Source organism: Thunnus maccoyii, chromosome 9 (assembly GCF_910596095.1).
Source record: "Thunnus maccoyii chromosome 9, fThuMac1.1, whole genome shotgun sequence".
NCBI classification, from domain to species: Eukaryota; Metazoa; Chordata; class Actinopteri; order Scombriformes; family Scombridae; genus Thunnus; species Thunnus maccoyii.
In genome coordinates, this window is record NC_056541.1 from 21,404,422 (window position 1) to 21,425,505 (window position 21,084).

Here is a 21,084-nt window from a genome sequence, read left to right on the forward strand (position 1 = left end):
GACCTTGGAGACCCAAAAAGGAGCTATTATAATTGCATACAAGTTTTCAAGTCTAATGCAATGGTAGCACTGCTTTGGAAAAGAGGACCTTATGTGCTTATTTATATTATCAAAGCACAGAAGGAGCACTGAGGCTTTATGAAGAGATATATGTGTGGAAATATTTTGTAACCTGGAATCCACAATGTGAATTCCAGTAGGGCATATAATTTCTTCAAGCACATTGAAGCATGAATTCCATGTCAAGGCCATACCGCAAAAAGTGCAGTAAAAGTCAAAAAATAAATAAATAAATAAATAATAAATAAATAAATAAATAAAATATATATATATATATATATAAATAAAAACAGCACTTTACTGAAGTTATTTAACAGTTTTCCACACTCTGACTTGGTACAAAATCAGTCAATTTCTTTTTCATCCCTGTAAAAAAAAAAAAAAAAAAAAAAAAAACCTATTCAATTTTTTTAAGCACAGAACTAGCTAAAATGTGTGAAAAATTTTGCAACAAGCCAAAAAAAAAAAAATGTTCTCATCTACATTTCAAGGATTCCTGTCGGAGAGACAGATTGTGTCAATGAACTGACTATTTTACAAACAAGCCTTAGGTGAGGCTTAATTTCTGAAATTGTTAGTCATTGTCTTGTATCGGCCAGAGTATCATGAAACTTCAATGAGGATACTAACTTGCTGTAATTTTGGCAATTCATTCACAAATGTAGTGAATATGGATGAACTGAGTTTGGTCTCTTTGGTCATCTAGGTAACAATTACCAGCATTCAATGTCTGAGACCAATAAACCCATGTATATTTCTACTTTTTAGAACAGACCTGGCTTTAACTTCAAAACAAAAACATACCCAAAGTGCCAAACGCATATAAAGCATCATGGATAAACCCATCTCCCTGTTGTGCCACTGATGAAGCCATATATGAAGCCAGTAGATTGGTCATGTAAGATCCTTCAAAAAAAATGGACAAAGTAAAGAACATAATTTATTTAAGACAAAATCTAAAGCAGAAATAAATAGATGAAAGAACAACAATGTTTGTGAATGCAACAATGTATAATAAACACTTTCAGTGGTAACAAACAGAAGAAACAATGAATTCTGAAAGTACCCCAGCTTTTTCATGACTGTCCAGACCAGAGTATTAAAAAAACGCTTAATTTGCAACTGATTTGTCAAACAACTGATTTAAGTCACCATGCACTCCAATAAAACAAAATAAAGTGTTTGATGTTAAAATAAGAAATGTTTACAGGCCTCAACATGTATAATAAATACAAAAAAAAAAAAATCAATTAAAAAAAGTCATTAGGACAAATTAGATTTTGTTTGACCTAACCACACACAGTTGTGGGAAAGGCAGATTAACAGATGGTAGTAGACAAGGAAAGAGCTCGGGAAGTGCAGGGGTGGGGGGAGGGCGTGTTAAATCAACTCACCATACAAATCATTTTCTTGAAAACAATCTAGAAATTAGGCAGGATTGATACATTCATTATGTGCATATTCCCCATCATTTAAAACAGACACAAACTGAAGCTAAGACTTTCGACATCAGGAGCTGAAAAATGTGATATGGTGCTGCTCGACTTTGTAAAATGTATTCTGTACAAAATTCATAGAGCTGGAATTCATAAATCACAGCTCTATGATATAACAAATGTAAAGACGAAACAAAATGCCAGACAACCGCAAGATTGTGTACCACCATGTACCCTACATTCTTGAATAGACTGGACAATCATATTGGCCCAGTGCCTCATCAACACAATGACGTCTTGTGCGTACATTTACCCACCAAAATATTACAGTATGCAATGAGACTTGTAAATACCGTTATGACCTTTTGTGCACCAGACCTCTTTTTTTTAATGTGGATCTACAGAAATCATAAGGCCCCCAGTGTTGCAGTCCAGTTGTAGTTTCAAACACTGGCAGACACCAAATCTACAGCAATTGAGGACAGGGGAACAGACTCACTTGGCACCATTTTGAAATCAAGTTTTACAAATCCACAATTTGATCCATTAGAAAAAACAATAAAAACAAAGAAAAGATCGTTCTCAAACGAGTTTGAAAGCAAAGGAGGGGTAATAATTAAAAAAAAAGTTACAAAGGAGAACATAAAGGCGTTAGCTTATCAACATTAGTTGACATCATCTCCTCTTGATCACAATGCCCTTTCAGATTACAGCTGACCTTCAGCAGAGATCCTATACATGCAGACAGACACACAGACACAAGCACATACCTTTACTGAACCCTAAGTGCCGTCCTCCCTTTAAATCATCAATGCTGCTCAAAAACGGCTTAAATTGCTCTCATCTCTTCTAAAATGGCTCAGATTAAACCAGGGAGGTTACAATGCATGTTAAAAATCATAAATCTATTGGAACGCCTCTTATTTTAAGAACCTAGGTTTGTCCTTCATGGCAAGTTCAGTTAGACACATTTAAATACATCAGTTTCAAGTCAATGAGATGTTTCCCCCGTGAGTGTAACATCTCTTCTTGTTCCTGTGCAGGTACGACTCTCCTCAGACTGTCCACTCTCTAACCCTGCTCAGCTGACAGCTGAGATTGCCACCAGTTCTTCCCAACCAGCCATTCTGGCAAAATCAACAGGCTACCCCTCCCTCCCTCCTCCTCCTCCTCCTCCTCCTCCTCCAAACAGATGCACTGGTCCTTACCGCACCATTTTAAGACTCTTTCAGACACCTTTGTCCCGTGGCAATGAAATTTGGACATTTAACAGGCTATTGACACACAAATTTACCATTTCTGATCAAAAGACTAACACAGGGAGCCACAATAATGGCAGTTATCAGTTCTCCAAAATGTTTGAAAACGCAAGGAAGAAACTACTCGGAGTAGGTAAAGGTGATTTTGGGCTTCAATGTCACACATTAACCTCCATAAATATCTCTTGATTGAACTATATTTTGTGACCCAAATGCAGCTTCTATAGGCTACAATGCATTTTTATTTTTTCAATTTAGCACTATAATGGAGTGTTATACAGAAAGGAATACAGATTGTTGTGTGACTTCTTCTAATGTCAAGGCCCTGCACACGTGTACCAACTCATGACTCATGCAAATGCTTTTCTGTATACGTTTCTGGTGCAATTCAATGTAAATACTATTTAGAGTTCATTGATAATGAAAGGAATTTCAGTTGGAGGGCAACAGTCCAAAAACTGACTCCTGCCACATGTCAAGTTGTGAAGGGGCTGAATTTAGGGCTTACTGAAGTACCTATAACCAATATATCAAGAATCTGAAAATGTTGATGGGTTTAAGTCATTCCATGTGAAAAACTGTGAACAAGTATTAAAAAGAACATTAGTTTAAGTCTCCCCATTGGCTCATTTAAAACTGGTGGGAAGGAGCAGAACTGCCACACCACATTTTAACATGTAGTTAGTTGTCAGCATCTAAGATACAGTATTTTACCTCATAGTACCATTCAAATTTCATACAGCAAACTGAACCAATTTCTCATTACTGTGCCAACCCACTGACACTGGTTATTATTATTCTAATTCACAATTTAGTCTGTTATTAAAATTTATAAATCTTGCTCTCCAAATAAAAAGGTAGTGGTCGTAGTAGTAAAAACAATGACAAGAGTTCACAGATTCATCTGTGGAGGAAGCACTGGAAGTTGAACCAGGAGCTCTGATGATATGGTCAGTCATTATGAGAGAGGGAGGGAGGAAGGGAAGGAGGGGTTGTGGAGCAGAGTCATCAATAGGCCTCTGTTGCCCCCACGCAGTTCTTTTTTTTTTTTTGATCAGGCCGAACATACTGCAGCCCTGCGGGAGTCTGGGTGCCACTGCCAGGTTGGTGATGCTATGCTGCCATGAGATACTGATGGTAGAAGAGGCCAAAGAGGGAGGTGGAGAAGAGACAAGCTGCAATCCACCAAGTAAAGAAGGAGAAGAGGCCTCGGAAAAGCAGGGGGCTGAAGACAGTCCGCAGGCCTCCCAGGGCCATCGACAGCTGGGCTACTGACGCCCGTGCTCCTGTTTCTATTACTGGAGCTGGTGTTGGGGCTGCTATTGGTACTGCCTCCATTGCAGAATCAGAGTTCATTTCATGGGTGCAAGGCAGGTCTTCTTCAGGATAGACCCACCAGGAGTGTCCACCTGTAGTAAACAGAGTGAGGAAATAGCTGCAACTTAAAAGAGAAACTCAGATATTCTAAGGAGGAAAGCATGACTCACCTAAGGTTTTTAGCAGCAAGGTCGTATGCAGCAACATCACCAGTGGTGCCACATACTGTAGTGCGATTACACACAAGTAGTAAAAAACACGTGCAACCTGGGTAAAATTAGAAAAGAAAGAATACCATTACTATGAGCTGTTACACAAACTGCTTGTAAGAAAACAAAAAACACAACAAAAAAACAAATTGTCTCACATCATCTTGGGTGGTGATACAAAATATAGGGAGAGTTATTGGCAAATGGTCAACTGTCATATTAGTAAGACACTAAGTTTTGCTGAGGTACAACTCAGTAACAATGTAAATGTTTCCAAGTAATTTCATCATGTGCTTAATTATTACATCATGATTTAATTTTGTGACATGTAACAAAATTAAGTGCACCTGATTCATCAACCCTGTCTGACATTTTCCTTCAAACCAATGTTGTAGCGCATAACTTTCAAAATCTCCAGAGATGGAACTCAGCTAATAATCGAAAAGACATTTCCTGCCTTCGACATAATCTTTTCAGCTCCATATATTCTTATATGACTAATACATATGCACACTTGCAAGACTCTGGACTAGACCAAACAGTGCTTCAGGAGCACTTGTTGGGGTATGATGGAGATGATGTGATCACCTACCACTGATAATGTATCCAATTTCCAAGCACAATGCAGGTGTTCAGCATGCCTCCTGCATAATGCATGCTCTGTGCGTAGATGATTGAGTTTTGTGCTTTGCTCCTTCATTCAAAGATAGGGCCCTAAATGTGTCCATATTTGCTTTTAATATGGGAAATTGGCTTAATCCTAAAATTCTCCACTTCTGAAAAACCAGCAATGTGGCTCCATCTAAGTGGTTACTATGGAATCACAGAGCTAAACAGTCAAGTTGTGCAGAATTGCAGGAGGTATAATCAGGATTATTATGCAAATCATTTCAATCACCATCTTCTGCAGGTCAACGGTACTTATCCGCCCCGCCTCCTTCTTCATCTGGTCCACACCCTTCTGGGCCAGGTTGAGGTAGGCCTGCAAATGATGTCTCATCATGGCGAGCCGGAGCATACACATCAGTATGATGGCCCATAACCGCAACGTATCATACGTCTGCTCAGTCATCCTGATATTAATAGAAAGACAGGAGTGAGTAAGAGACGAAGGATGATAAAGGGATGACAGCTTTGCTGGCCCACGAACTCACCGCATCATGTAACTGCTCCATCATTTAGATGGTAGACAAGAGACAGAAAGAAAAGATAGTAAGAGCAGAAGACGTAATATGCAACTCAGGAGAAAAAGTAAGAGTGTGAAATTGAGAGATAAAATGGTGAAAAAGGGGATACTTTAACAAGTACCGGTCTTAATCAGGTTTGTCCTGGATATTATCACAGCCACATCACAGGATTCAAACTTAAGTAACAATTGGAAGATGCCAACTTGGAATGAACAACCAGCAAACAAATGCGAGCAGTTATAATTAAAAGCTTTCCTCAAGGTATGACTGCATTTGATTACAGCCTAATTTTAACCCAAGCAGGCAAAGTGTTTACTGTCATCACTTCATCTACGAGCTGAATACATTCCTTATCTAATAGGACCATTTAACTAACAAATTTCATTTTCATAACCACTGTTGCATAGTTTACATCCTTTTCCCAGCACAAAAGCTAGTTACTTTTATTTTCACAGATCAGCGATGCTGTCTCGTCTTCCTAGTTGGAATGGCAGGTAATTAGCTTGCTAGATATCAAGTGAGAGTCCAGCTGGCCACATAAAGATCAATAAACAAGGGGTGTGAGGACATATTCCTTCAGCACACTTTTGTTTTTATGAAATGTTTATAGAATCTACAAAGCATCTTACCTCAATTATCTAAATGAGTATCCAAACATATGATTGTAAATGTTCAAATTAGGGATGCACGATAATATTGACATTGGCCTGAAATGAACTTTTCTGCTGATATGACAGGCCAATCGCCTTCTCCCCCGCTGTGTGGCTGTGCTTCCCTCTATGGACTGTTTCACCCTAACGGTCCCGGTACTTCCTCTGCAGGCTCTACGTCACTTCATGGAGCATTAGCCACAGCATGGCCAGAGGGAAGCATAGCCAGCTAGCCTCCACTAGCCTCACAGCTCTCCGTGTGGATCCAACTGGAGCACCGAACCCTGGTTTGTTATTCAGGTTAAAGTGGGAAGAAGCAGCGGGTCTGTCAGGCAGCTGAGTGAAGTGGAGCCTGCAGAGGAAGTACCGGGACCGTCAGAGAGAAACAGTCCACAGAGGAGCTGCTGTGTTTAGCTTCACAAGTAGGAAACACCTTGGCTGACAGGATGTATCACTCTGTTTGGAGAAAAAACTTCTTCTACTTTTTGGTTGGCAGCCAGTGTATTGCGGTGCATTACTGCCACCTTCTGCTTCGGAGTGTGGACCAGAGATTAAATCCTACCCATTAATCCTGTCTGTCTAATAAACTCCAAGAAAACTCTACTGCTCGACCCACTTGGCAGGTTCATTAAAGTTTTAATGCTGAGCTCCTGAACTCCAGTCTTCCTAAGTTCTTCCTTCATATATTATCTTTCTTGGTCAAACTTAGTACAATCTATGACTGCATGTGTAACAGTCTCCTCAGCCAGGTGGAAAAAAATGTGTGCATATATCAGTATCGGCATCTGCAATTGTCCAAAAGGAGTTGGAAAATATTGGCAAAAAATCCAATATCGTGCATCCCTTGTTCAAATTCCTTAGAAAAGAATTTATATTCTATTTATATTTGTGGGCAGGAGAAATGTTAGTAATAAAAGGAAATGCAGTGTGTACAAGTGAGGTGCCATACTGGCCACAGAAACTACTGTACAGTGCACATCTGGATCAGGCATTTAAAGGACTGCCAGAACCAGATAATTACTTCTACTTACAAAGGCACACTCTCCTTTCCCAGAGTGGGGTTCATTATGTAGTCCTTGGTAATGGGCTTCACCCACAGCAGGACCATGATAAGAGGGGACAGGAAGTTGATATGAAGCAGAGTCCTACAGGAAAAAGGGAGGTGAAGGAGAAGACAGACTGATAAAGACATATTTGCTCAGAATAACCATTGATGACTCCCACATATTTAGGAAAAACTCAACTCACTAAATTTTTTTACTATTTATTCTGAATTTCAAGTCAACATACTGAAGAATATGGTCTGTATTATCAGAGCAACTTTCCCAGAGAGGGGTGAGAAGATAACTACAGCATAGATTTTGAAGGGCTTGTAGATAATCCCCGTTAGTGACAGTGTCTGAGGATGTAAGCTCATGACAGTTAAGAGGGGAATGGAAGAAGAAGCCATTTTGGAGAGTCTGCTATACTAAAGTGGATTATCTGGATGCAATGTGCTCCCTGCACTGCACCCCCTATCATGGTCGTAGATGTGCCACCCAGTGAGTTCTGAAATAGAAATCAGCCCCAAATGAGGAAGTCTTCATCTGGCTTACAGGGTGCTCTCTTGTATCTGACACACTCTGAATAGTAGGACACAAGTACAACTGTGCTATACTTGGCTTCGTGGCAATCCGAGATAGGATAGTCAGATATTTGAGCGCTATGTTTAAACAAACACAGAACCAAAGATATTATAGACCACGCTTGATAATATCAGCAGACACATGTCTATTCCAATGAAAATTCAATCATTAAACATATGTAACTGTCAAAAGTAAAAAAAAATAGACATTACAGTTTTTCCTGACCAGAAACTGATCTAAAATGGGAACTCCACTGATTTTACACATGAAAGTCTGTTTATGGGTCTTGAGGAGTACTACTGCATACGTGAAAGAAGTTTTTCACCTGTTGTTTAATTGTTCATTATTAATCTGTTATATTAAGGCAACACTAAATCGTTTAAAAAGCCTTTTTCATCAAAGGTCGCCATGACTTTCCAGCTTTTCCATCCTCACTATTAAGGATAAGAAAGATATCAAAGGTATTCAATGAAAAATACATGACTGAACACAGATGTGAAGACAATTACTGTAGTGGACTCACTGTGTAAATCTTGCTGTGGTCAGATTGAGAGCATCAAGGTGCATCTGGGCCAATCGCAGACCAGGGAAAGTTAGAAATGCCCCAATCAGGGAGCAGAGTAGGGCCAGGATCAGCTTGAAGGTGAGTTTAGATATGGGACCCCTGTAAAAGAGAAAATACACAGTGAGATACTGGTGTAGGTTCATGAGTCATAAAGAATTCATGAAGGCAGAGAAAACAAAAATGATGATACTATGGGAATACTGATAATGTACTTACTGCGACTCTAAGCCCTGGTGTTCCAGAAACTGTAGAGCACTGTCAGAGAAGTTTGAAAAACCTAGAAGAAGAAATATTCAGCTCACCAACTAGGGCCAAAAGTATTAAAATTTTGTTGTTATGAAAAAAGGGTCAGTTTAGGTTTCTAGACATAAAAGCATGATGCAGCACTCACCGGTCTCCAGACCAAACTCTAGGTAGTTTTCAGTGACGATGAGAATAGCCATGGCTTTGACAAAAAAGAAGAAAGCAAAAGTAATGCAGAGTGAGCGCTCGCCTCCTTCCTCCAACTTGAAGTAGTGGGCCGTCAGAGAGAAAAGGGTCTTACTGTAGTGACAGAGTCAAGGAAGACATCTCCAGAAGTACACTGGTATATAAAGCATTGCTTTGCGGATACATTTTCAATGCCTTTTACAGGTTCAAGGGAAACAGAAATACATCAATCAATATAAAACAGTTTGAACACAGTAACACACAGCTATTCACCATACAAAAATGTTTCGTCTTTACACAAACACAGAGTTTGTGCTTACTTACAGGCCCTGTGTGAACCCTCAACCCCTTAATGCCACAGCATGTGCGGGTGCAGAATGTGTGGGTTTTTTGGGACCACTGCATGCCATCGAGGTCGTAATAGTATTTTATGCCTCCCCCGGTCTACCCTGATCAGAGGGGTACGGATACAGCAAGTTTCTAAAGTGAACTCTGGTTACCACGGAGATGAAACTCAGTTTCTGTAACATTTCAGGTGACAACATGCCAATTTTTCACTCCCTTTCAAGAATGGTATTCAATCCAAAGGAGTCTTCTTTCTTCCTCTAACCCTTATTCAGGACTGTGAAGACAGCTGTATAAACACTCACCAGACCAGTTTGAGCCAGCATGAGGCTGAAAAGAGAAATACAGCCATGCAATACAGCTGTCATGCAGTGGGCTACAATTAATATACCCCTGTGTTGGCCTGTCAGCGTTGGCCAAAGGTTAGGATATTCAGTCACATTTATACATTTCAGTAAACAAGGGGGAAAAAGGGAGGTGCTATTAGATGCAGCTACTTGAAGAATATGCTGCTCCGGTATTATCGGAGAGGGTTAACAGAGCAGTAGCGCTGATCTCAAGGGCAGGAGTCTTAAACATGTCATCAGGGCTGAAATAGGAAAACTGAAATCAAGTGTCCCATTAACACATATATTGAGCCAACACATTCCCTCATCTTCATAGTACCATTTCATCTGTTCCCCCGGCCTGTCCTTTTCCCCAAGCATATCAGTCTGTTGGGCTGTGAAAATTGGGCCTCCAATCTCCGACGTAGGCAGGAAATGACACACCATCTGACCACGGTGAGCTGGGCCTGACCAGGAGCACTGGAAAGATTGATTCCTGTGGTTGGTGGCGAGGATAATGCATATTATTTAACCATCATTCAGCGTAGCAAAATAGCAGGTAGCTGTGGAGCATAAAGGTGCTAGAAGTCAAGCCAGTGGACGCTTTAGGAGTCATTTTATAGCCTCTCGTCGCCACTGCTGCATCCATACAATCAAGCTGGAATGATTTGGTCTCTGTTATAGACAAAGAGATGTTAAACTACAACATATATAGGATGGTAGTAAGTGAAAATAATGGAAATGTGAGCAGAGGAGAGTCCATAGAAAACAGGTTTGTTCGGCTGGAACCCAAAACGTTAGCAACCGACCTACAGACATGATGTATAGCACAGGTGTGTTACCAGTTCAAAGAACAGTTGACACTTCTAAAAAGGCTAACCAAGATGTAAAGAATGACTGATTTAAGGATACATGACAAATGCGAGTACCAGCAGGCACCAGACCACACTGATGTTCATCTCTCCCGAGGGTTGAGCCACACTGTAGTAGAGTTCTGTTATCAGATAGACCACAGTTGCTGCTACTGTGAAATCCACCAGCCACTGGAACTCTGGGAAGTAGTGCAATGCTGGGGGCATAAAGAGTATAATTAAATCCAGATACTCCAGAATAAAATTCTTATGGTACAGTATATACACACACAAACGTGTATGAGTGAACATTCAAAACGAAACTTTCTTCAGCAGATATTTGTCCTCTTTGATTTATACCTAATGTGTCGACTTCTGTGATGCATTTCGTCTCCAGTTGTAAGTCTATGTCCTTGGGAACTGTTAGCGGCTTATTGTCTATGTGACCATTGTACTTCCTAGGGCAAAGAGGACAGAGCAGCAAAACAACAACTAGTGTCAGGAAATTGAGAAAAAGCAACTCTAAAATGCAACAGAATTTTAGACCAATGACAATTTTTAACCTGTGTAGAAATACAAACTATAACATCAGGATTATGATGAAAAGAGACATTTTTGTCTCATTTTTCCTTTTATACAGTTAAAAAGAAAAGAGCAGTTAAAACATTTCCACTCACTCCTTTTTAGCATTTCAAGGGTAAATATTGCAGGTTTAGCAAGATGGTGGTCTGAGGTGGAGATCTGTCCTTCAACTGTAAGAGCATACTACGGAGATTTCAATGTTTTGGCCCAGAAATAATTATTTATGTATTTTACATTATTGCTGAATATTTACCAAAGTACACAACTGTCCTACCTTACAAAGAGTTATTGTAATAGCTAATCCATCACAGGTAAATGTTAAGCCTATATCGCCTATGTTGACCGTCAAAGTCAAGTTAATTTGTCGTAAAGCACAATTCGCCTCATGAACTTTTCCTTGTTTCTACATATAATGCAGCTCAGACATACAAATTTTAATAGCAGGCATATGTGAGCTCACTTTTATTACTATAGTACTTTTCCATGACCAAAGGGAAAACATAGGCAGCACAAAGTCACAAACAGCAGGTGAATGGAGAGCTGTTCTTTGGCCTTGAAGAACTGTCTGATGGGACTCGTCAGTTCTGGGCTTTGTTTGTTCAGCCCTGTGTGTGCGCTGGATTCACAGGACAATACCACTGCAAGAGTCTAGGGCAAAACATGCCCCGGACAGATTTCATCTTTGAGGCACCTGACAGGAAAAAAGGGGCTCAGCTTTGCCCCTGACTGAGTGAGGCAGACCGTTAACAAAGGGAACGGAGCTGCATGGCACGAGCTGGCAAAAGGACAGTGGTCCATCTTTTTCTTCAGGGGATTACTGAACATGTGGCGCTAGAGAGCATTGACCTGCCTCATACAGGGTCAGAGAAAGGATTGTTCTACAAAACCGCTTTAAGTTAGGAGCTGGACACCATGTGGAAAAGTAAGGATTAACTTTCAGTTGTGACTTTGATTTAAATTCACATTTAAAAGAAGAGTACAAAGGAAACGGTTCTAAATTCATGTGATTGACATATGGTTCAACCTCCACCTGCAGCCCTGAAAAAACTGAAATGTTTTTTTTTTTTTTTTTATTGCAAAGTAGTCTTAAAGGAAGATCATCTACCAGAATCAAAGCTTGACATCTGACCACTCTGAAGATATAATGCTGTTTGGGAAACTTTGATTTCAGAGTGGATGCAATCTTTTTAAAACCATCATCCCCTAAAATAGCCAAAATAATATTGGCTCCAAAAAAAAAAAAAAAAAAAAAGGATTGACTTTCCTCACATCCACTAGACAGGGCCACTTCTAAGCTGAGTTGCTCTGAGCCCAGATGAGGAGCCATAAAAGAAGAAAACATCAGTAAACACGTAAACACATCAGCTTCATCTCTTCGCCGACATGCCTGTGGTCTCCATCCATCTCAAATGTCTACCTCTCATCTTTTCTTTCCACTCTGATGAAAGGGGTGCCTTTCGTGCCTCGTCTGTGCCATTGCATTTCCCCAACCCCCAAACCATAGCCCCTCTCAACCACCACCCCCCACCCCCACCCCCACGACACATACCTGTCTTTCCTCTTCTGTCCTTTTTGTTTCCCAGCTAAGCTCCTCAACTCATCTTCCGTAGGGTGCTGGTACCACCGCAGACTGTGAACAAAGAAAAGGAGAGAGATGTGTGGAATCAGCATGGACAGAGGAGGAACCAGTGAGAAAGAGGACACAGTAAACCAGATAAAGCAGAGTTGTGGACAGACCAGAGCTAGATTTGCTGCCCTACTGTGAAACTATTACAACATAAAATAATTTACTATGATTATTCTGAGGTATGGAAAGAATAGGTTAAGTGATTCGGGCTTAAACAAGAGACATGTTGTATAATTCCTTGTCTGTTCACTTCCATTTCTGTTAAGAATGAAGGGAATTTCACTTACTGTTAAAAGTGTAAATTGCTTTTACATTTCTCCTTAAAAAATAATATCAAAAATCTTATTGAAAAACGCTCTTGAAAGCAGTGACATTAAGTCTCGGTTCTATGAACATGACTCAAAGCATCAATTTGTAACAGCTGTGAGCTTTATGATTAACCTCCGAGCAACAGACACACACATACGCACACACATAAATTTCTCAAAGCTTTACTTTACATCAGCTACTCTGATATACATCTAAAAAGCACTTGTGTGAGGCTTCGCAACAGGAGCGCTGTTTTGAACCTCCTTAACTTTGTTTAGGAAGCCTCTTATCAGAGCATCTTGAGATGCACTCTGTGGGTTAGAGGAGGATAGAAGGAGCCGCAGCACAGCTTTTTTCCCCCCCTTGTATATTTATTTATTATGGAAAATTAATTACAGAATATACTCCAGACTGCCAGCTTAGGGTAAAAGTTTTCGAGAATGTTTCACAGTGCACTGAAAAGAAAATTAATTAATTATTAAATGTGTTCCAAGAAGCTGTTTACTGAAAAACATATGTGGCACTAATTAGAGGAGATGAGGCGGGCACTTTTTATGCACCGTCCTCTTGGGTCATCCCAATATTTTGATGCCTTTTGGTCTTTGCAGTATGACTTAATGATTCTTTTTCTTCTACTATCCAAACCCTTTTGAACAGTCTCAGTAAACATTTTGATCTCCATTGTTCTTGACTCTACATGAAATAAACTTCTCAGAAGACGGGTGAACTGAAGAAATGAAACTGTAGCACTCTGAATGAACTGTGAAACAGGATGTACAGGATTTTAAATTACCTGCCACTGCAGAGTAGCCATCTTGCGAAGGAATAATGAGGTATGATTTTTTGAATTACACTGGCCATTACCATGGTAACCACCAGCTGCACACCGATCACACCCTGTGGATATAGAGAGGGGGGGTTTAAGATCACATTTAAATAGTAATTACACATGACATAAAGCAGTTACACATACGAACTACAGGTTTATATAAACTGATACAGATTCATAGTTTTGAAGAACTTCGTACTGTATAAGCTAAATGTAATTCAAATGCAATCAAATGCAAGTCCAGTCTCTTTTTTTGACACATTTTTTGTCTTATTTTTGTCGCACCTTTTAGGAGGTAACATTCACAAAATGAAAAGTGTCAGTTCAAAACACACAAACCAGTTGATATGCAAGTCACAATGTATTTTTAAATGATTTAGGACCACAGACACTGTGCAAACAAACTTTGCAAGATCACAGTGCAGAAAGAAACCGAAGAACTCAGATCAAAACTTTAACGACATGAGCACCTTATCTTCATGGCAGTTTATCAAACATCTGTGCATCTCTTTAAAATCATCTGTATTTGAAGTTAACAACAATAAAATTAGGTTACTTATTCTGAGCAACTTCCTGGAGCTATCTTTCTAGTATGTCAGACAGCCTTTTATGATGACAGATATTTAGGGCTGCAACAAACAAGTATATTCATTATTGACTAATCTGCCAATAATTTTCTCCATTAACTGTTTGGTCTATTAAACATCAGAAAACTGTGTATAATGTCCATCATTGTAGAGCACAAGGTGATGTCTTCAAATGTCTTGTTTTGTGTAACCGGCTAAAACCCCTTAATGTTCAATTTACTATAATGAAAGAACCAAGAAAAGCAGTAAAGCCCCACATTTGAGAACCTTGGAGCAACAAACTGGTGTTTTTGTTTGAAGAAATGAGTTAAATGATTAATTGATTACCATGAAATTTGCTGAGCATGTCAATGGTCCAAAGAGGATGAATCCTTTTGATGTGAAAGACTACACGGCCCTTTCCTAGGTCAGATGTTTGATTTACAATGCAGTCAATGACACAGCATAAGGTAGATGCTTTTAACCAACCACAGGAAAGCATGTTTTCTTTGTAAATACTGTACAAGGGTTGTACAAGATTAGGGTCTACAATCTTGATTACGACCCAGAGCTCAAACACAGAATGACCTTCATTTTACTATAAACAAAGCCCGGTGTACAGTTTCAAAGTTCATCACTACTAACTTATTGTTACTGTGGGGACACATCGATTTGAGCCCAGGACTTCTGTGACATTGTGGCAGACAGTCATCTGTTGGGCTACTAGCTTACTTACAATGTCATCTTGACATTTCTTTCCAACTGCCTTGACATCATTCATACCTTAACTCATGTGTCTCTCAATTACATGACCACATGACCCTGACAACGCTCATGTGACATCATGGACACACCTGGGACTCCCCACTAATCTGCCCAACTGAGGAAGCCTCTGGCATGAGTGACAAAACATCTTAAAGGCTACACTTTATAGTCAGGTATAGACATGGTGACGTAGTGCTAGGTGACATGACAACGTATAACTAGAGGAGATTTTTCAATGATGTTTTACCAAAGTAGCACTCCCTTTTATACTTTGGTTGTATTAAGCGATTGCAGGAGCATTTGCAAAGCAATGACCAGGGGTCCGTTTCACAAAGCAGGTTTAGTGAAAACTCAGAGTCTGTTAACCCTGAAATGAGGGAAACTCTGAGTTTTCCGTTTCAAAAAGGGAGGTAACTCAAACCAGAGAAAGAGGGGTAAGTCTAGCCTGTTTCAGAGAGAGAGATAACTTAAGCTCTCGATCAGTTACCGTAGTAACAGACTCTATGAACCTAACCTGGTTGGGACCAGGTTTTTCTCAATGAACCTCGAGTTTCTCTCTGTCTCCGCCCTCTTTCAGAGCCACACACTCCATTTGATTTCCTCATTCATTCAGTCAGCAGGCGAGCTTTGGCGTAGCCTAGTTCTGCCGTCTGTCATTCAAAAGAAATCATTAAAAAAAAATCAGGTTCAGTGTATCGGAGGTCCTTTAGGCACAGTAGGTGGTGACTTTTTTCACTAATATGGCATGTCCTTTTGATAACGATCCCGTGGATGAAGGTGCAGCATTACTGCGCAGAGAATTAAATATTTGTCGGGAGATGGTTATCAGACCGCGCATAGATGTTCTAGCATTTCCAGACAATTATCTTTTTGAGCTTAGCTCAAGTGCGCTTCTCCCCCGCGGGATTGCACCTAAATGAAATAAATTAATAGTCGACCATTCAAGCAGTTTTCCCCTGTAATATTATTGTGATTGCAAAAGACTACATTTAAATTTACGCAATGACTCGAGCAGCAATGTTCTCCAATGCCGTCTCCCTCCCTTTTGCAGCTGCAGCGGTGTTATACTTCTTTCTTTATAATGATATGTGTAGCTACTAAAATCTAAAGTCCCTTGCACACATGCACTGCAACCCTGATATTTTCCAGACATTATCCGGAGGAGCTGTATGTGTGAACGCAAATGTCCGAATCAGTCGTCAAAGTCCATGTAATGTCTGACTGAGCCCAGCGTTTCCCCTATAACTGTGCATGCCTGAGAACATCCACCAGGCCACAAAATCTCTTTTAATGCCAAAAATAACGCCAAATATCCATTCATTTGAAAATCAATAGTGTTTGGGAGTCTCTGTGCAGCGCTGTTCCAAAACATGAGTCAACCTCAGTGTCGTTGCCTGGGAAGCTCTTGGTAGTGTGGCTCCTTTAAGGAATAGAGCCTTGCGTAATGTGTGTGCGTAGTGAGTGTGTGGTTGAGCGAGTGGAGAGAGTGAGCAGAGCAGAGGAAAAGGTTAGCAGTAAGTTGTCAATGTGGCAATAAATGTCCAGTACAGGCTGCAGTGTGTCAGTTAAATGCTGCAGCTTCTCTAGACAAAGAAAAGTCTCCTCTGTTGTTTCCCCAACTGCTGGAACAGTGAAGGGGGTTAGCCCCGAAGTTAGCGACAATGGGTTACCTGACCAGGCTCACTTAAAGTGGACTGACCTTTAAGGTGGACCAGTTATTCTCATTTTAGTGTCAATCTCAGCCGCCCCTAAACAGAGAACGGAGAAATGTCTGGCTGCTAAGTTTTTCCCGAGCTTTGCTCAGCACATCCTCCCCCCACCTCACCTCTAGCACGCTCTACCCAGGCACCACCCCTCGCCTAAACCAGACAAAGTATTTCCAGTAGGTGAGAACGCATCTGACACGGACAGTCTCCTGTTGTGTGCTGCATGTGTGAAAGGGCAACTCTGGACAATGTCTGGACCTGATTCTCTGGACATTGCCCAGAGTTCATATGTGAAAATGGCTTAAAACTACATATAATAGAAGATTGTAATTCATATCATCCCACCCCAACAAAACAAAAAAATGCCACATTTACCTTGATAATAATAATGGCAACTATTTTAAATACATCAGCTTTTCTAAGTTCAATTATATGAATTAAAAGGCATGGTTTTATTAATTAACCAGCTTCAGTAAAATGAGTGAATTTATTAGTGTAAACAGTGTGTTCAGTAAATGACACTCTGCCTGCAACATCAGTCACAATGTCAGCCTCCAAGCGCCCAGGAGAATGAACAGCCAGCACTCCTGTGGTAGGTACCCAAAGATTTAGCAACATAAGGAGCTCAATATCAACCTGGCACACTTAGATCAATATTCACTTAGGCTTAAGAGCCCAGAATCATTCCCATCATGCTGCGCTTTTATCCACTCACTGTAGGGTAAGGTCTGTGGGTTGGCCTATCTCTTTAGCAATCAGTAGGAATCATTGGTATCTGTGCCTGCACACACTTGAGCAAAAAGAACCAATTAGCCAACTGATCCCCAATAAAATATATTTTCTTCTCTGACAACGGTCTTGTATATGTGCTAGCACCTGAGATAATACCAGTGAGTCTACACTTGCAAACTCACCACCTAGATATACAACAATAAATCCTGCAACCTTCTTTATCTTCTCAACATGCAATACACAATGTATAGGGAAATCAACTACCGCAATTAGACTACAGACTGCTTTACATCAATTGATTCATGGAAAAGGAAAGGAAATATAAAGTTAAATGAAACATTGTGGCATGTTAGTCAGTCCATTTCTGAGAGGACAAATAACAATTAATATCCCAGTCCATTTGATTATAGCCCAGGTATGTTACCCTCATGCTAGCTCTAGTGATGCACCACATAGTTTGGCAAAACTGCAGTTTATGTTATATTCAATTATATTAGGCTAAATAAAATTCCCCACCTTCACTCAATTCTTAAATTTACAAGTGAAGAGCTAATTTCTTCTAAAGTGTATCTTGGTGTTGATTTAGAGAATCTATTTTGTTGGTGAAGCCTTTAGCATCTTTCTTCAAGCTTTTAAACAAGTGCCTCTATTAACGCCAATCAAAAATGCTTAAACATACAAGTTGTATTACTGTTTTCACTAACATTCCCATATTTGAAAATTTTACTATAAGTAATGTTTTCATCTGCTCTGCACTATGGCTAGTTGAACATGCTAATCTAACCTCACACACATCCTGCTTATATATGAAACATTCATCAATCACAATCAACCCATGTACTTAACACTAGTAAACATGTTTTTGAGTGGTGGTTAAACCTATGTCAGAGAGCAGTAGGTATGATGAATGACAGACGAGGTGATGAGGCCAGACTTGCACGCTAGACCTAGATTTTGGATTGGTCATGGGGATCCCCTGTGTCACCCAGCATGGTGTAAGCTCCAAAAAGCAGAAGTCAATACCTCTTCTGGAGCCACAGAGAGGAGAGTGGGTGCCATCAACTTGGCAATTATCCTTGCTCAGATGTGACGCATGGCCAAACACAACCTCTCCGACTCAAGACACTGTGTGTAATGGTCATGCTATATAGGTCAAAAGGCACACATCCTTGGTTTGGTGGGTGCTGACCATTCTCTGTGGGAAACCTGCAAGGATCTTGGGCCTGGGGGAAATTGAGCCAGCATGGACTCTCTTATCTTGGCCAGTCTGCTTGACCCCCTCTACCCAACAACCAAATGGAATCTGTAGGGGGTAAGGAGTGGGAGCTGCAGTGATAACCACCATCCATAAGAGCTCAAACATCTCACTACTATTTTGACCATGAAACTAACTTTGAAACCTCTTATTGATCGATGCTTTCCCCCCTTTTTATTCATCTTGACTACTCTTGGGTGTGTTTCTCTAGCTGTAAACTGTTGAGAGTAGGAAATCTTTTTTCATATAAAAAATATATTGCAGCTGTAGTTGCTGCTAGACAGGGACCATAATACTAATACTGCAATAAGAGACTAGATAACATCTAAGATGTTTATCATCATTAAGGTGATGTATGGTAGCTTACATTTTTATTGGCATTTTTTTGGGGGGGGGGGGGGGGGGGGGGGGGGGGGTAGGAGGGAGTCTCTTTTTCCCAGTATGACAATTTGCCCTGGCAGTATTACAGTAAACTGACAATCTTCTGAACCATCTGTTCTATCTCTCTGATTTGGAGAATGAATGCCTCTTCCTGCTTAGCAATTATTTCCCCATTACTGATGCTAATTTAACTCCTGCATTTTCCTGTCATAGCTCCTGTAACACAATATAACATTCAGCAGAGTGTGTACATTTTGACCTTATGATGTGCCATACAATATGCAAAGCAACTAAACAAAATTGACATTAACAGAAATCCCAATGATTACATCAATGATGAGTTGAGTTGGAGCTTCCACATATCAATACATTTCATCCCAGCTTACTGTTGATATTGTCAAATTCAACTGTTGCCAGTTGAGTTAAGATTTAGGACATCAACAGTCTTTTGGGAGAAACTCTGGAAATTATTGGGGTCTAGGAGAAAATCACATAATCTCATTTTTAACAACACTATCATGGATGCAGATCTGTATTTATTTGACTCACATATTTACAGGTGTGATTACAAAGGTGCACACAGTACAACAAGCAGTTAACACCAATCAATTTCCTTCAGTAAATCAGAAACAATATTTTGATGACATGTATTGTAAATTCCTTGTCAAAATGAAATTCAACTGTGATAGTGCTCAATAATTACTTGTGAAATTACTAATAGATTACAAATAATGGCATTTTACCCCACAGTTCCTCTAAGGGCACCCTGAGGTCAAATTGAGCAGATTCAGGTCGGTGAACACACCTTGACTTCTCCAAAAACAGGTATTCTGCTGTCAGATGAATGGCATGCTAACTGCTAATACTGACTGATACAGGCTGCTAAATTAAAACTTCTCTTCAGCCTCTGCCCTGAAACACCAGTTAACGTCAGTAGAAAACACTGTTTACAAGTGAACACTGCTTAGAACAAGACTATTTGCATATACTTCACACCTCTTCACCTAGCTAGTGAGCTATATACAGCTAGCCAAGCACCTGCCGTGGCAAGCAGGCTAAGCTAACGTTGCACTGCAAACACAATACCATACTGTATAAAAACATGTCAACAACGTCGCAGTAGATATCTACATGATATTAGATGTTACCAGCTGATGCTTTATCAATAAAGTGCGACAAATCACACTCACCATGTTGATGCAGTGCAGCTGAAACGGACTCAACCCCGACAACACTGAGCACCCCGAGTCGGAAATCCAGCGGCGAGGAGCACATAAGCCCTTCTTGCGATGGTTATACACAAAAAAGAAGCAGCTTCTCATTCAAATTTGTCACCGTATCCTTCTAGTGATGAGTTACATCGTCAAAAATCAATGGATTCAACCTCCGCTCCCAAGTATTTTCAACTGCAGTAGAGGTCACGCTAAAGCTCTGGGTAAGAAGGGTATCTACAGATATGCCTGTACAGTGAGAATAAAATAAAATACGAGGATTTCATTATTCACATTCGCAAGGGTTAAAAATGAAACGACCGTCTTAAAAGAAACATGTCTTTAAAGTAAACGCCGTTTAGTTTAAAATTTGACCTAAAAAATTAAACAGACTTTCCCATTTTGCACAGGATTAGCTAAGAGCTGCTATAAGTGAACACTAGGACCTCCGCAACCGGAAGAGAGAAAATCACACCACAACCACTCATGAGAAACATTGTGGGCAATATTGCCATATGATTTAAGTTGGTTTGCAATATTGCTAATTTAACCATTTTCAATTTATATTTATTTAGTTTTCTCTCTTACTTTCTGTATTTTTCATCTTTTTACATTGTACAAGTTTAGCTTATTTAATTTTTTCTTCAATACCCCCTATACAGTTTGTATTGTAATATGACTGTGCTGTTAATAAAGTTTAAAAAAAAAAAAAAAAAAAAAAAAGTCACCACTACACACATGACAAATCGGTACCTGCATCAGATGTCACACAGTCTCCCATGTATCTACTTTTATTGATTCTCCTTTCAGAATATGATTATTGACTCCATGCATAGAGCTTTTGTGGCAACTGACTGGGTGT

At 40.0% G+C, this 21,084-nt stretch overlaps 1 protein-coding gene across 1 annotated transcript; it reads right to left on the reverse strand.

The window, feature by feature from the left end:
• Positions 1 to 987: 987 nt before the first annotated feature.
• Positions 988 to 20,460, reverse strand: tmem161b (transmembrane protein 161B). The gene is made up of 12 exons (XM_042422063.1): positions 20,202 to 20,460; positions 13,571 to 13,674; positions 12,391 to 12,471; positions 10,620 to 10,717; positions 10,321 to 10,477; positions 8,700 to 8,851; positions 8,525 to 8,585; positions 8,267 to 8,407; positions 7,150 to 7,263; positions 5,180 to 5,354; positions 4,243 to 4,339; positions 988 to 4,164 (listed from the first exon to the last, which is right to left on the reverse strand). The coding sequence occupies exons 1-12, from the start codon at positions 20,331 to 20,333 to the stop codon at positions 3,869 to 3,871; spliced, it is 1,608 nt and encodes a 535-aa protein (XP_042277997.1). The 5' UTR covers positions 20,334 to 20,460; the 3' UTR covers positions 988 to 3,868.
• Between the last annotated feature and the right edge of the window lie 624 nt (positions 20,461 to 21,084).

What these genes read in the sequence shown, in the direction of transcription:
- tmem161b (XM_042422063.1), bottom strand. Translation starts at nt 20,333, where the DNA reads ATGAGAAGCTGCTTCTTTTTTGTGTATAACCATCGCAAGAAGGGCTTA. An exon ending in AGCTGCACTGCATCAACATG is followed by an intron (nt 13,675 to 20,201) that starts GTGAGTGTGATT and finishes CTATATCCACAG; the next exon opens with GGTGTGATCGGTGTGCAGCT. An exon ending in GGAAAGGAGAGTGTGCCTTT is followed by an intron (nt 5,355 to 7,149) that starts GTAAGTAGAAGT and finishes TATTAATATCAG; the next exon opens with GATGACTGAGCAGACGTATG.